The following is a 16140-nucleotide window of genomic DNA, read 5'->3' on the forward strand; positions in this document are numbered from 1 at the left end:
TCCCGGAAGTCTGGCTGGGCGCTGGGCGGGACTTCCGGGGCGGTGGTTGCATCAGATTCTTGGAAGCTGGCACCGCGTCCGCTGGTTTGGAATTTCTAAGATGTCAGGTGCCTCTGGGGAGCAGGGTGAGTGCTCGCCGCAGGGCAGGTGGGACGACCCCGGGCCTGGGTGTTCGGCGGCTCCCCGGGGCGGGCATAAAATGACCCCGGGCCTGGGGGGCGGTTGGTCTCCGCGCCGGGCGAGCGATGACCCTGGTCCTGGGGGTTCGGCGGGTTCCCGGGGCGGCCTGGCGGGCGTTGACCCACCCCGGGACCCCCGGCCTGGGCCTGCGCTGCCCACGCCTCGCCGGGACGCCACTCGGCTCCGGGCGGTGCCGCGGCCACCCCCTCCTCAGCCTCCTTGGGCTCTGCCGGGGTCCTCTGCCGCCCCGCCCCGGGGCGCTACCCCGCGTTTCCCTTAGCTGGTTCCTGGGCGGGACCTCGCCCCCTCCTGACCCCAGCTGTACTCTGGGACAGGCGGTGCCCCGGGTTGTTTCAGTTGGCGTCCAGCCTGGCAGCAAGCCGGGGGTGGGCGGAAGAAGCCGGGGTACGCAGACACACACATGAAAGGCTTCGGGTTTTACGAAGGCTTTCATCTGGGGCTCTACAGACAGTGGCCATTGGGCTCTGCTTGGTCAGAGCGTTATTACCGCACTTTACTGCCTGCCGCCTGGGAGGTTCCGGGAGCAGCTCTGCCCACCTGGGGCTCTGATGTCACCAGCGCGTGGACCAGCGGGTCCGCAGGCAGGCCTGGGAAGAGCAGTGGATCTTTTCCCACAGTCCCGCAAGCAGGCAAGACCAGAGATTGTCACCGGGATTCCTAAGTCTGGAGCAAACTTTGCATTGCAGAAATTGAGGAGGGTTTTTCTGCTCTTGGCTGGTGAACATGACCTTCGAGTGTGTCGGCCTGCCCATACTTCAGGCTGTGTGTGTCCTCTCTGCTCCTGAGTGTTCTGGGCTTCCAAGTGGGGAGCTCTGACCACCTGGGGAACCCTGTGATGTGGGAGGCACCCTCATGACGGGCTGCCGTCCCACACCAGCACCCACATCCAGGCTCGCTGTACCTCACCCGACAGGTGTGCCAGGATTCCAGCACTATCCCCACCTGCCTTAGGGCCAGGTGGCCCTGAGAAGTCCACCCAGACTCCAGTAAAACAGCAGCATGTTCACAGCCCTGACTCCAGAGCCGGTGTGGTCGGCCTGGGCTCCCAGCTCTGCCCCTTTCTCACGGCACAGAGGGATCGAGCATGCCACCTCAGAGGATGTGGACCCTTAGGGGGTCATCCCTTGGAAAGGATTTAGAGCAGCACCTGGCACAGGACAGATGCTGTGTGTCTGGGTTGAGACCTGGAGCTTGTTTCTCTGTTCTTTTTTTTTTTTTTTAATGCAAATATGGTTTTGCTTCATTTGTGAACAAAAATGACATGTTGGTTGTTTCTTTTGATTTTTTTAGAAGGTCAGGTTTTTAGAGCCTTCGTAAGAGTTGGCCTGTTTTTGGAGATTGATCTATAGATTGGAATTAAGCCCGCAGGATGTCTGGACAGCTGATACATTTTTTTTTTTTTTTTTTTTTTTTTTAGTCCTGTACCTTAGGGCAGTACTTCCCAGCCAGTGCTTGGGCCCAGGGCACAGCGTGCCTGCTCGTCCTTTACTGCTCGCCCCCCCCCCCCCCTGTCCCTAGGCTTCCTCCAAGGTTGAGAACCTGTGATAATCCCCTGAGGAACCAGGAAATGAAAGCAAATAGGAAAGGCTGTGTGTGTGGATACTAGAGTTGTGGACATGCTTGGTTTCCAGTTTCTGAAAATTTTTTATTCCGAAGGTTGGATTAGTCAAAAGTGACTATCTCCCCAGGCTTTTTTTTTTTTTTTTTAAGATTTTATTTATTTATTTGAGAGATAGTGAGCAAGAGAGAGAGAGTGAGTGCACATGAGCCAGGAAAGGGGCAGAAAAGCAGACTCTCTGCTGAGCAGGGAGCCCAACATGGAGCTCCATTCCAGGACTCCAATCCCAGGACTTGGGATCATGACCTGAGCTGAGGCAGACGCTCAACCCAACCGACTGAGCCACCCAGGTGCCCTCCCCAGGCTTTGCAAGGAGGTCCTCATTTAGAATATTCTTCCCATTTCAGCTCTTTCTTAAGTAGATTCAGAACGGCTGGTTCCCTGTGATGACACCGGGTTTGCAGCTTCCCCTTTGCTGCTCAAAGGCGAGCGTCCCATTGCAGGTTCCGCTTGCTTTAGAAAGGTCTCATCCCTGAGGACGCCTAGGTGTATGGAGCGCCTCTCAGAGGCCTTGCCCTGCAGGGTCCAGGCAGTCTTTGGTGGCTTTGTGTCAGACTTGCCGTTTAACTCTCCGTGCCGTGTAAGTCAGAGGGTCTTTGTCACCATCGTATAGCTGGCGCTTTTCTCAGCGTGTCTCTTCCAGGCAGTGGTCTGAATACATCTGTGTGGCCTTTCATCCTGAGAATAACCCTTGTGCTTGGTACTGCTCTTATCTGCTTGTCTAGGCGAGAATCCTGCTGCTCTGAGAAGTTGTGTGATTTGTGCAGGGTCACACAGCTCGCCAGAGGCCGCGCCTGGCTTCCAGCCCTGCCAGTTTGACCGCAGCGGAGCTCTTAGCCACCATCGTGCACTGCCTTTGCTGATAATCTGAATGATTCCGTGCAGAAGAACAGCTAGGGCCCCCAGTCCAGAGTGTGTGTGAGGGCACACAAGATAAAGCCAATACGTGTTGCTGTGTGTCCCGAAGAAAACTGAAGCATACGTACTTACAGAATACAAATATTTGCTTATCTATGAACTCATGTTTCCATGTTTCCGAGTATTTACTTTTATTTGAGAGTCGTAAGAGATGGTGCCCTTGGGGTAGAGATTAAGCCATTTCAGCGTCGCGGTGACGCTGGTGCCGTCCAGCTGCCCTCTCATTAGCGGCAGACTGCGATTCTCATGAGAGGTCTGTGAAAGACATGAAAGAATGAAAATCCAGGGGAGAGCATCCTATCTTCTGTTTCAGTGGAGAAGTGTCACTGAGCAGTTCCCAAAGATTTACTTAGATAGTTCATGTTTCCTCGCGGAATATACATTGAGCACCTGCTTTACTCGGCGGTGCTGGGTGCCGGAGGTCTGACCACACACGAGGGCGATCGCCCAGCTGCTCCTGGGCTGGCCGTCCAGCAGGGAGGCGGGTTACAGCAGTGAAGGGCCAGACCATAGGACGGGTCAGTGTCGGGGTGGGCTGGAACAGAGGGCCTCCCGCCTCGGTCCTGTCCCAGAGCATGCACTGCTTGGTGGGCCGAGAACTGTGAGGTTGTTGAGTCCGGGCTCTGGGACTACACGCTGACAGAACCTCGGCGGCTCCTTCTCTGCTGCGCATCCCACTGGCAGGATGGGAGTGTGGGGAGCCACAGAGGCGGCTCCACCGGGCCAGACCTGCAAGTAGCAGCAGTGGGCACTGGTCTGCTGGCCAGGCCCAGAGCCCAGAGATGGAGGACTGGGGCCAGGGAGCCCCCAGCACTCTGCTCCTGAGGAAGGGAGGGGTCGGCCATATCCCAACAGGGGTGGAGGCTGAGCCCTGAGGAAGAAAGAGGAGTGGGTGTTCCTGGCAGAGAGCACTGCTTTCCCGCAAGTTCCTGAGGCCAGGGGGCAGAGGAGGGCTGGAGATAGGTCGCAGGGCTGGGTCTGCAAGGGCCTTGAGCACGTCTTGGTGTTTAGGTCTTTGGGTTTTGGAAAGGTCACCTGCCCCTCCCCCACACGCAGGTGGAGCAGGACGACAGTGGCAGCAGTGGCAGCGATGGCATGAGAGGCGGGCAGGCTCGGGCACCAGGGCTGCTGCTGGGGGTGGGTGATGCGGGGGTAAGAGACAAGCACCCAAGCTTTAGCTCCGTAGGGGACGATGGACATGCCACTCCCTGGGACCTGTGCCTAGGTCTGGGGGGCAAGGCACGATGCCTAGGGACACCCATGGATGAGTGGTACCCGCCTTGAGAGGCTGGTGCTCAGGAGAGGTGGGCAGAGGAGGCATCAGGAGCCCTTGGCCTGTGGGAGGACACCCTGGGCTCTGGGCGAGGGTGGCATTCCCCCAGGTGGTGGAGAGCGGGGGGGCACACGCCTCTCTGCTCTCTGATATTCTATGTGGAGAAGGGATACATTCGGGAAGCCCTGTCCAGTCCCCTTTCTGAGAGCCACTTGGGTAGCTGATCATCCCTTTCAGGAAACGGTATGGGCGGGGCCAGGAGGAGGGGCTGCAGGAGGGCCACGAGGGGAGCCAGAGGAGTGTTTGCAGGAGGGGCGCGGTTTGTAGGGCTGGGTGCGTGGAGCCCTGCAGGGTAAGGCCCAGAGTGGTCTTTAGCCATGTATGCAGTGCCTGGGAATGGGTGAGGGGTGCTGACCCCCCTGAGCCCAGGCTGGTCTTCGAAACACAGACAGACCTGGCCTGGGAGCTTATGAGGAAGGCAAGCCTGCTGTGAGGGGTCTGCCCTCAGAGCAGGCTGCCTGGGGCTCTTAGCACAGGGCCCCCCGGGAGCTGGTGTAGGTACCCACTGCGGGCCCACCTCACCCCCCCAGGTTCTGATTCTGTGGGGCTCCAGTGGGCCCGGCAGGTGCACTGGGCCTGGAGCAGAGGAGGAAGACAGTAGCAGGTTGAAATGCTGGCAACAAGGGACCAAGGAGAAGGAGAGGTGATGCGCTCAGTTCCGGCAGGACCGCGGTTCATTTCATGTGGGTTTTGGTTCGATAGCTGTGCTGAGAGATTGCCTGGTTTTTTGTTTGTGTGATCTTGGGAAATGTTTTATAAGGGCTTCGGCTGTTTAAATTGGAGAAACCGGATACCGGTCAGTCTCATAGTGACGTCCCATGATCAGTAGGTGTCCCTCCCTCGGTGTGTGTCTGAGTGGCACTGCCATGTGCCCTGCTGGCAGGCATCCCCTCCACACGGACGCGGAGCGGGCGTCTGGCGTGTGCAGCAGTGCCTGCCACCGCCTCAGCGAGGGCCACCGCCACACGTGAGGCTCCTCACCACCGGCCCGTCGTATCTCACACCGGGGCTGATAGCCAGACCGCAGTCTGGCCAAAACCCATGACCACTTCACAGCTGACCTCGTTTCTGTTGGTTTCCTCAAGACACGCTTCAGGGCAGCCTGCGGTGAGCTCAGTGACTGTCTGTGTCCCGCAGCCTGGAAGCCTCTCATCTCGCCGTGCTCCCTGGGCACCGCACCTGCCCATCCCGAGAAGATCCTTCTTGTGATGGCCTAGGCTGCTCCGGACGGTAGATTTTCAATGTGTGTGTGGTCTCTGGATGAACTCTCTCGGGCCATTTTAATAATAACACAGGGGCAAGTGTAATAAGTGGCAAGCCGACTGGGGGCTGGCTGTGTGCCAGGCGGTAGTTTAAATGTTTGCAAGTATAATTTCACTGAGACGCAGCAGCTTTTATGAGGTGTGTGTTGTTCTGAGCCTGTTTTATGGAGGTGGAGAGGAGACCCGGAGCCCCAGCACTGAGCCCCAGAGCCGAGGCCCCGGCGCAGAACCCCGGCATAGAGTCCCAGGACCGGACCCCAGCACTGAGCCCGAGCGCCAAGGCCCTGGTGCCGGAACCCGGCGCAGAGCCCCGGCGCCGGGCCCCCGGCACAGAACCCCAGCACAGAGCCCCAGGACCGGACCCCAGCACCGGGCCCCAGCGCTGCCACGGCACGGTGCCTCACGCAGCCACTGCCCTGCAGCAGGGGTTCTCTAAGTCCCTCACCAGTGCTTTAAAGCCAGCGTGGTGGGTAGGACGTTTGACCTGTTGTTCTTGTTTTAAAAATAGCATATGCTTATTGGAAGACACGTGGAAAAAAAAGAGGGACATAATACCAATCAGCAGCAAGCCCGCTCCTCAGGGCTGGCCGCTGTCGGCGTGCAGCACGGCCCGGGCGGTCTGCTTTGTTCACCAGAACACATTCTGAGCGAGAGGAGTGTGTCCCTGTCTGCTTGCTCTGGGGGTGAGGGGTGGGCGCAGGTAGCTGCATCGGACACGGGAGAGGGGTGCGGAGGGTCGGCGCGGGAAGGACGGCGGACCTCAGGAGACCGGCCCGGCCCCGGCTCTGCCCGCATCACTGGCACGTTCTCCCCTTGATCTTCCTGGACTTAATTTTCTTCACTGTGAGAGGAGTGTGCCAGCAGCCACCTGACCGGCCACTGAGCTGTCGGGGGCGCGTTGCCAGGTGAAGTAGAAGGCCCCTGGGAGGAAGGCGCTATGCAGAAAATGTTCAAGAAGCCTGATACGTACTTAGAGTTAGGCTCCCGGAGCTCTCAGGCAGGCACGGCCTCCCTTCCCCCTGGATTTCACCTCCAGCCCGACTCCCCCCTGGGGCTGTGAGGCTGGGTCACAAGGGCAGGCCCCTCTATAGGAGAGCGGGAGGCGCAGACGCCCCTGGAACTTTCTTCCTGGTCTCAGACAGAATCTGAGCAACAGGGACGTGGGGCCTAGGGACGTGGGGCCACTCCCCAAGAGCCCTCGGGCTGGGTCCTCAGAGCTACCTGCTGGTGGTGGGGCAGGGGGAGGTTCCGGGTCTCTCTTTGCCTCCTTTGACAATTCCAAGAGTGGATGTGGAAAGTGGCTTGTTCTCCTTGTAGGTCCAGAGTGAACGAAAGCAGCGCCCCCTGTGGGTGCGCACCTCTGGGCCGCAGGGCTCTGGCTGGGCAAGCCTTTGTTCACAGCTGCTTTAGATTCAGCCCGGCGGAAGTCTGGTTGCTGCCGTGTGCTGGCGTGGACGGGTGCGTTGCGTCCTGGGAGGGTGCCTCTGAGGCCCTGACACCGTGGGTGACCCCCAGCCCCTCACAGGCAGGGCTCCCATTCTGCTTGCTCACCCATTCACGCAGCGAATGTGGTGAGTGTCTAGAATGTTCCGAGCTTAGTTTTAGATGCTGAAGGTATATGCTGAGTGAATAAAGTGGGGTGTGGGGCAGACCTAAAGAAGTGGCGTGAGGACAAAGAGAAAGCAGGAAGGGGGTCCAGGCTCTGGTTGGAACAGCATCCAGGGAGACCTGATGGAAAGATGACACCCAACAGAGCCCTGAGTAAGGGCGGGAGCCCGGCCGTGTCTGGAGGAACATTCCAGGCAGGCAGGGGACGGTGGGATGAGCGACCCCGAGAAGAACAGGCTGTGCTCTTGTGGAGTGAGCAGGGGCTGAAGTTGGAGGGGGGTCCCTGTGAGGTGGGGGCGGTCTGGAGGATGAGGAGGGGTGATGTGTCTTTCAGCAGGCCACTCTGGCCTCTGTGTTGGGCCAGCCGGGCTGCCTGTGGGGGAGCCTGCATCCCAGAGATGATGGGCCAGGCCCCTGTGTGGCAGCCGTGGTGACTAGGGCTGCATTCTGGACGTGTGTGCAGGTGGGGTTCCTGGCCTATCCAGCAGCTTGGCTGTGCGTATTCCTGAGGGTTGTTCGTGAGGGGCAGGACCCCAGTCGAGACAGAATGGTGTGGCTGCGGGAGTGGGTGGCCTATCAGATGGGGTCAGGTGAGCCAGAGCCCTCCTGGGGGTGTGCGGGAGAAGCAAGCACGTGGGCTTTGGGGAAAGCCTGTGTTTTAAGCACAGCATTCATTTGAGGGCTCAAGGAGGACTTTTCCCCTGGGTGCCCTCCCTTTCCTATGCATGAAGAGCTTGGGGGTTCAGGACATCCCCGAGAAGCAGGCCATGTTGCATACCAGCCACTTGGAAGATGCTGCGGGCTTTCATCCTTCTGCCGGTTCATTCCACCTCATCCTCGCTGACGGCACTGTGTCCGGGAAGTCTGCGGTGGGCCCAGCCTGCGGTGGAAGCAAGTGCAGAAAGGCCTTTGTGTACGCAGGCTCCCCACACACGTGCTCTGCTGTCTGCTCTCAGGACTTGGATGGGTGCTTGGGTGATTTTCCTGCCCCTGTGCCAGGCAGCCACACAGGAACGGGGACGATGAGGGCAAGAGAAGGTGGAGTGTGGCCGTGTAGGGCCACGTCCCCTCCCTGTCTGGAGCTGTCCTTGCTGCGGGTCAGGCACGGTGACCCAGTGACCTTGTGGTGTTGGGCAGCTAGCTCAGAAGGGCAGGTGCGCCTGGCAAAGAGGGGGGGCGGGCTCGTACTTTCCCACTCTACGTGGGTCCCGGGCCAAGAGCGTGTCTGTGGAATTGAATGAGCATTGGTCCTTTTTCCATGGTTTGCTCAGAAAATTAAGGGAAAAAAACGAACGAGGATAACCAAGGCTTAGGTGCAGCTCAGTCAGACTCACGGGCTGGGGTACCAGGCTCCTTCCCGAAACCAAAGGGTCTTTGGCTTAGTGCCCCAGCCTGGCGCCTGCCTCCCTGTTTCGGGGTGGGTCTACATCTGTGCCCCTCCTGCTCAGGTTGGGGCAGCTTCTGGCCCTGAGCCCCCCAAACCAGAGACAGACACAACTGCACATTAGTTAGTGTGGTAAGAACAGGTTTTACCCCGTGACTGATACCGGGGACGTGAAGTGGGGGGCAGTTGATGGCTCCCAGGAGAGAAGGGGGTGGGAGGGTGAGCAGAGCTCACTACCGCAGAGGAGGTGGAAAATCACTAAGGGCTGGTGAGTGTCAAGGCCGTTCCAGCCAGCTGTGCCTGCTGGCTGGTAGGGTTCTGTCCTCCCACAGAGGCGGGAGAGGGGGCCCATCCTTCCTGATGATTCCATGTCAGAGGCGTGGCCTGCCGGTCGCTGAGAGTCCCCTCTGGGTTGGAGGAGGTGTGTACTCACAAATGCTAGTCCTCTCAGTGATTGCTCAAAGGAGGGCGGGCAGGGCCTGCCGGCAGGTGTTCTGAGCGGCCATGATCCTCCCAGAAACACGGCCTTCAGCTGCTGGACACCATGCCAGTGCAGGGGTTCGGCCGAGCGTTCTGCGTCCTCACCCACCCTCGGCTCCCGCAGGGACCGGGAGGTGTGCTGCTGCAGAGAAGGGGCTGTGGGCCTGGGGGGTTGCTTTCCTCCCCTCCCTTGCTAGCCGAGGTAGAGTTCACAGAAGGTGAAGTTCGCTGTTGCAGTCGTTCAGAGTGCACGCCCTCCTTGCGCCCTCCCGGTGCTGTGTAGCCAGCACCATCGTCCCGTTCCAGAACGGTCCCGTGACTCGAAACCCTGCTCATCACTCCCCGGGGCCCCGCACCAGCCCCGGCGGCCACCGGTCTGCTTCTGACGTGCTGTACCCAGCGAAGCCCTGCGTGCGTCTGGACTCGGCCTGAAGCCGCCGGGCCCCTGACTGATGCTGTGTGCCTCTGTCTTTGCAGCTCCCGCCTACAGCTCCATCCTGAGCATTAGTGACGAGGCGGCCAGGGTGCAGGCCCTGAACGAGCACCTCAGCACGCGTAGCTATGTCCGGGGGTACTCACTGTCCCAGGCAGACGTGGACGTGTTCAGGCAGCTCTCGGCCCCTCCCGCTGACACGCGCCTCTTCCACGTGGCTCGGTGGTTCAGGCACATAGAAGCGATCCTGGGTGGCCCCTGCGGCAGAGGCGAGCCCTGTGGGCGCCAAGCAAGTGAGTAGCAGTGAGTTCCCCAGCTGGTAGCACCTCTCCCGTGGGCAGCCACCCCCAAGGTCAGGGCCCCGAAGGTGTGCGGTGCTGGTTGGCAGCAGGGGCCCAGTGGAGCCCGCAGGGCTGCTCCCGGCACCGCATGCAAGCAAGTGGTCTGGCAGGGCGACCAGTGCTCCCTGGGTGGAGGTTAGGACAGACTGCCAAGGAGTCAGCCCTCACGGATCAGGCCTGCCTGGGGCCGCTGTAGCAGAGCTGCCCAGGGCCGTGGTGCAGAGCCATGGCGAGAGCATGCGCCCGGGGGGTCTGGCGGGGTCCTGGGCACAGACTCCAGCCTGGTGTTCTCAGCTAATTGCTGGCCTGGCTGCAATTTGATTGGCTGCTTCTTTATTCTTTCCATGCATTGTGGTGTGTGTGTCCGCCAGATTTAGAATGGTGACATCCTAAAGCAATGTTAATTGACATTGAAGTATCTGAAAATCAGAACAAAGTCATTTCTCAGCTTTGAGCTTTAGCTCCAGCCTGGGGGTGCTGGCGTGTCTGTGACAGTGTGACACCGGTTATTTGAGGGGTCCTTCTGGAAGGTCTTAGGGGCTCAGGCCCTGTGTGGTTTCTCTCCTGTGATGAGCCCCTGGGTACCTCATTCCATAATCTCCTGAAGCCCTCGAGCAGCTCAGCTTGGGCACTCACGTGGCTTCGTGGGAGGGGTAGGCTGCATGCTGTCTCTGCTGTCCTCGCCGGGCTGGGCAGCCTCCTGGGGGCTTTTCCAGACTCCTTCAGGTGAGGCGGTGGGAGCATCGCCCAGCGCCTGCACTGCTGTTATGGGCTGGGCTGGGTCCCGTGCTGTAACAGGCGGAGGTGGGGGCGTTGGTTCTCCCCGAGTGGGGTGTGATTTGGTTTTCTGGATAATCCTTTCCCAGCGCATGGTGGGAGCTTCGTGCGTGCATTGTCTCCTCCATGGGCATCTAGTACGGTGACCCTGCTGATGTCCGTGGTATCAGGTGCCACGTTGTCCCCCTGGGTCCCAGCTCCCAAGACACAGCCTCCAGGGGTGGAGGTAAGGGGGCATCTGGGGCTCCCAGCCTTGGCAGCGGCCTGGCTCCTGCTCCGTCCAGGACCTTGTTGGGAGAACGAGCAGGTGCCTTTTAGCCGTGCAGAGGAAGGCCACTCGAGGCAGTGTGCTGCCTTGTGCATTGATGAGGCTAGGCTGGCTTGGAGGCAGGGGAGAGATGCACCCTGGGGGGCACCCATAGCGTTTCCTGACTCCTTCCATCTCTAAGTCCCCTTGTGTTCCCGGGCCAAGGCAGTGGGTGGCCTCCGAGCAGGGCTGGTCGCAGAACCGTCTCCCGCATTCCTGGGAGGACAGGAGCCGAGCACCTGCAGTGCCCCCTTGATGCTGCTGGAATTGAGTGCTGCTCCGTCTCAGGGCTCTGACGTCCTATCCTGGGCGCGAGCGCCACCTCTCCCAGTCCCCCAGTCCCCGGCACCCTGTCCCTACTCCCTCCAAGTCCATCCTACCAGCGCCTGTGACAGCTTGTCACTGCTCCCTCCCTGTGGCTGTGGGCCTCAAACCCCGAGGCATGCTCTCAGGCACAGAAAGTGGGGCGTGGGCGGCCCCTGTTCCTCCTGCCTCCTCCCAGTCCCATCAGTCTTCCCCCACGGCCCGGGCACAGAGGGACCATTCCGCCAGGGCCTTGCCTGCTGTGTCTGTGTTTGGAGTGCTGCCCCTCCTGCCAGGGGCTCTCTTTGCCACTGCGGCTCCCAGCCCCCAGGTAGGAAGCTCAGGGTCCTTGGCTATAGGAGCGGCACAGTGTGGCACCGGTCTCTGCCCATGGTCCACACCCCTGTGTCCTGGGGGAATGTTTCTCCTCCCTCGGTGGCGGGATGGGCATAGCGCCCATAAGTGGCATGTGCATTTCTTTTGGGTCAGGGGTTGGTATCTGCGCAGTGGCCCTGTGCCCGGGACAGGGCCTGGAGGGGGACTGGGTATGTGTTGGATGAATGGATACGTGTTCATTAGTTCAAGCAGAAACTGAAACAAAGAATTAATGCACGGGGTGGCGACTGCCGCGGCAGAGGCGCGAGTGAAGCGCGGAGAGACTCGGCTTAGCCTCGTGGAGCTGTAGAGCGTCGCAGGTGGGCTGCTGTCCTGAGTGAGCCGTGTTCATGCATGGGCACGTCGCAGTTGATAGTGTAAGGGAACGCTAGAGAAAAATGTCCTCATTAAGTCAGGGGTCCTTGGGTGATATCTGCCAGATTCCCTCGAACCTACCACCAGCTGTGTGACAGCGGTGGCCCTTTGGGGGGTGGCCAGGCTCCCCAGGCTCCACCTCTGGCTGCGTCCTACCGCCCTCTGTCTTCTTGGAGGGGCCTTCTGTGCTGTGAGCCCCGAGCCTTCCCACTGTGCAGGACGAGCGCGGCTGGTCCTCTGGCTCACATCAGTGTGTGTGGCAGCTTTGGCCGATGGCCCCGCTTAGCCCAGATGGCGTGTTGGCTCTGTTTTGGGAGTTATGGGGTCTGAGTGAGAGAGCAGACGTGTGGTGGCATGCACGGCAGACGGAGCCGCACTGAGTCCCAGACTGAGAGTTTCCTTCAGGGGCATTTGCGGCACTTAAAGTGAACCTGTAAGGCGTGCACCTGACTTCGGTGATAAGCAGCGCTGTTTCGTTGAGCGCGTGGGCTTTCCGATGCCCCCGAGTCTGTGGCCGCCTCGGTTTGCTGGCGATCACCCAGAGTCAGGAGCTCCTGTGGAGCGCGGACGGCCTCTTCCCCTGTCTGCCTGCTCCCCTCCCCACCTGCGCACGTGCTCATGCAGACACACGCGCGGCAGCTGCCTTCCTCCTCCTCTCTCCTCCACCTGTCTCTTAAGTCAGCCTCTGTATGGCTGATGCGACACCTTGGACAAATGGCCAAGCTCAGGACTGACTTCTCCGTGACTCCTAGCAGGAAGCAGCGAGTGGGGCTCTGGGCGGGGGGGTCTCAGTAGGCCATCCAGCACAAGAGAGAATCTTTGCAGTTGCAGAGGTGGGGAGTGGACAGGAGAGCTGCAAGACGCCTGCTTGGGATGATGGGACGGGTAGTGCGGAGGCTTCCATAGGCCCATCCTGTGCACTGTGAGCGAGGGCTAGGAGGGACAGGTGGGCTCTAGGCGCAGGATGCTAGATGCCCAGGGTGGAGCTGCGCCCCCCCTTGGGCTCTCAGGGCACAGGCCGCATAAGTACCGCTCTCTGTCCAGCTGGAAGCATGGGCCTGGGACACATGGAGCAGCAGGGGCAGCCCCCGAGATAGCGCTGGGGAGGGGACCGGGTCCTGGAAGGCAGCGAGGGACAGAGCCACCCCACACTGTTCCAGAGTTGGTCAAGCACCTGTGTGGAGCTAGAAGCCAGAAGTGTCCGGTCCCAGTTGAGTCGGAGTGACCCGCGCGTTGTGGGGGGTGGGGACCAGAATTGAGGGGAAGCTGGCCACTCGCTTGCCCCCATCTGATGGAGATGGGGCTGGGCTGGAGCCTGTTCTTACTGAGTTTCTGGGGCCATGGGCTGGTTGTGGCTTGGCCAGTCCTGTAGTGCTCTGGAAAGTGGCCCGTGTCCCACAAAGCCTCCACAAAGGGTAGGGCACCCGCACTTACACGCTGCATTGGAGTCTGGCAGTGCAGGGCCTGTGCCCCCTCCTGGCCCGCCAGCCATGTCCACCACGGTGCCCGTAAGCGGCCGAGAGGGCTTGGGTTTGGGGAGCAGGGGATGCAGTGGGTGTGACCACATCTCACGGGTGTTCCCAAGCCGTGCTGCGGTCCACTGCCACACAGACTGTGAGCAGAGCAAAATAGACACACCATTGCCTTTGACGTGGGTGATGCTGACGGAGACCCGCACCGCTTAGCCCCGTGTCACGATTCGTTGAGAAAACGTTGGTCGTAAAGACCAGGTGTCTGGGTGCAGCGTGACTTGCGTTCTCTCCGCCTTGGCAGGTAAAGGCCGGCGGGAGCAGCCTCAGTGGTCTCCTCCGGCTGGGTCTCCTCCATGCAAGCTCCGTCTCTACAACAGCCTCACCCGGAGTAAGGTAAGGGGGAGTGCGGCGGGGTGCAGGGGGCGCTGAGGGGGGCGAACGCGCCCTTCCGGAGCCGCGAGCTGGTGTCCGATGGCGAGCTCTGCAGCGATTGGTCCAGGCAGGAATGGAGATGTCTCCATGCTCGCTAGGCACTCTGCACGTGGCCCCTGGGGGAGGGCAGAGCTGTCCCCTGACAGCGGGGAAGCCTGCCTGTGGGCTTGTGGGCCTGGAGCGCCCCCAGCACGCATCCCTCAGAGCCAGGCCAAGTGCTGGCCTGCTTTTGGAGAGGACACATGGTGGCAGCAGTTGTCACAGCGCACGCTGAGCAGACGGGCACAGCGGGGGACCCGGTTGGCGTGGTTGGGAGCCGACCAGGTTTTGAGAAGAAGGCAGGATTGGATCCCAGTTGAATGGCGTTTGCTTGGTGTGTTCTGCTCAGCGTGGCCCGTGGCTCCAGCTGTGGACTGATTGGAATTCCATCAGTGAGCACATTGGCAGACCGGGAGATGGGGGTCTTGGGGATTCCATCCGGAGTAACTGAGTTCCTCCGCCCCTGACGCCTGTGACTTTGTCAATAGAGCGACATTGCTCTAGTTGGATTTTGAGTAAACAAGCCACGCTGTTTGTTGCTGGTCTGGGCAGCCTGTACAGCGTCTCTCACGTGCCTGGTGATTGTCTTTCTTTCATCCTTAACAAAGGACGTGTTTATACCTCAGCATGGGAAAAAGGTGACGTGGTACTGCTGTGGGCCTACCGTCTACGACGCATCTCACATGGGGCACGCCAGGTAGGAGCGCTGCCGGGCGCCCAGCGTGGGCCGGGGGTCCCACAGGGAGCATCGCGGCCTCTCAGGGATCTCCGCTCTGCCAGAGAGGTCTGAGATCTGAAAGGAAAATCCGTCCTGGGCTTTTCCTTCCTGTTTTTGAGATGAACATTTTCATTCCATCAGTAATCTGTGCTGATGATGGAGAAGCTGTAGAACGCGCATGGGCCGCAAGCTCGCTGCCCTGCAGCCCCGTGGCCGGCGTCGTTTTGGCCCGCGTGCCTTGGTTTCCCCACCCCGCGTCTCTGGTGGGAGCCCAGGTGCGGAGCTGGCCGGGCCCCACGGTGCTCCCGGCCCCAGATTGGGGCAGCAGCCGGCCGGGGGCAGGCCCGCGGAAGGCTTCCCCTGGCTCTCGGCGGGCCGGGGAGTGTGGCGGCGGCGGCACAGGCGTGTCCCGTGCTCTAGGTCCTATATCTCCTTCGACATCCTGCGGAGGGTGCTGCGCGACTACTTCGGCTACGACGTCTTCTACTGCATGAACATCACAGACGTGGACGACAAGGTACGGCTCCCGCATGTCGTCAGTAGAGCGGGTGACAGGGAGGAGGCGGTGCTCGTAGATGAAGTAAGGTGGGCTTCGGCCAGCTCAGGTCTCGACCTGATACGCACGGTGCGAAGCCCCTCGGTGTGGGAGCATCGCGGTATATACACATGACATCCTGTATTCAGACGTGTAGATGCCGTGAGAGACCCGCACGCCCGTGGTGCTTCGTGGCGGCACGGCCTGCGGTCGTGCGTGCTCTCATGTGTGGTGCGACGTACGGAGGGCCGGGAGGGGGCAGCTCGTTTCCTCAAGACCAGCACGGTCACAGGAGCAGCCTCGGCGCGGGCCTGCTGCGTGGGGGCACGAGCCCCAGGTTCCGTCTCCTCTTTCCAGATCATCAGGAGGGCCCGGCAGAACTACTTGTTTGAGCAGTACCGGGAGAAGCAGCCGCCGGCAGCCCAGCTCCTGGACGATGTTCACGCCGCCCTGAAGGTGGGCCCCTCGCTGTCTGCTCCTTGACTCCTGACTGCCCCTAGAGCGGCGGCCGTCCTTGGTGGGCTTCACAGCGTGCACACAACTAAAGCCAGCTCCGTCGGGCCCCGGAGTTCTGACCGATGTGGTCCCCTGGCCGCCAGGAAGAGTGGCCAGGAGAGACACACCTGGACGGGGCTGTGCCTGCCGTGATGGGAGAGTGTCCGTGTCCGTCACGGTGGCACTGACGTACGCTTGCTCTGAAAATGCTCTGAACGGGCCTGCGGGCTCTTCCGTGTGGAGGTCTCAGCCACGCGGCACTTCCCAGGGCGACGCAGGCGCTGGGCCGAGCCGCTTGCATTGGGGGTACTGGAAATCTTCAAACCTTGAAGAAATTAGTTCTTTCCAATTTAATACTTTGTTTTGAATGACAGTGCTGTGAATTACTGTATTACTGGAGTGAGGTTAGAGTAAGTCATTCTGTTCTCTGTCCTAGGAATCGCTGTTTCAGTAGCTGCCGTAGTGATTACTGGTGTGCTTATGTGTTCTGTCTCTAGAAGAAACGCTAGGAATGGAATTAGAGCTTAGCAGTCTTAGGCCGACCAGGGGCGGGCCCCAGGTGATGCCCCCGTGACCCCGAGCACAGCATATGACATCAGAGAACCAGGCGGCGGGGGGGCGGCGTGAGGAGCGGGCCTTGAGGGTCTGTCCGCTCCTGCTGGCCTTGCCTCTCCGTCGGGGAAACTGGGCCCCCTCCCTTAGGGACGCAGACTTCTTTCTTGCACGCGCAGTGG

The 16140-nt window shown here is 60.4% G+C and overlaps 1 protein-coding gene across 3 annotated transcripts in view; it reads left to right on the forward strand.

The window, feature by feature from the left end:
* CARS1 (cysteinyl-tRNA synthetase 1) overlaps positions 1-16140 on the forward strand; it is a 47798-nt gene continuing 31658 nt past the window's right edge. Inside the window, exons 1-6 of one of the 3 annotated variants that reach the window (XR_005837198.1) lie at positions 1-125; positions 9282-9530; positions 13489-13580; positions 14267-14355; positions 14797-14893; positions 15269-15367. Coding sequence is in view for 2 of the 3 variants with exons in the window: in XM_040639622.1 (XP_040495556.1) it covers positions 101-125; positions 9282-9530; positions 13489-13580; positions 14267-14355; positions 14797-14893; positions 15269-15367 (651 nt within the window). In the remaining variant the exon portion in view is untranslated. The remainder of the gene's footprint in view (positions 126-9281; positions 9531-13488; positions 13581-14266; positions 14356-14796; positions 14894-15268; positions 15368-16140) is intronic. The other 2 variants (XM_040639622.1, XM_040639623.1) reach the window with 2 other exon arrangements.

This window comes from Ursus maritimus, unplaced genomic scaffold (assembly GCF_017311325.1).
Source record: "Ursus maritimus isolate PB19 unplaced genomic scaffold, ASM1731132v1 scaffold_23, whole genome shotgun sequence".
Classification (NCBI taxonomy): Eukaryota; Metazoa; Chordata; class Mammalia; order Carnivora; family Ursidae; genus Ursus; species Ursus maritimus.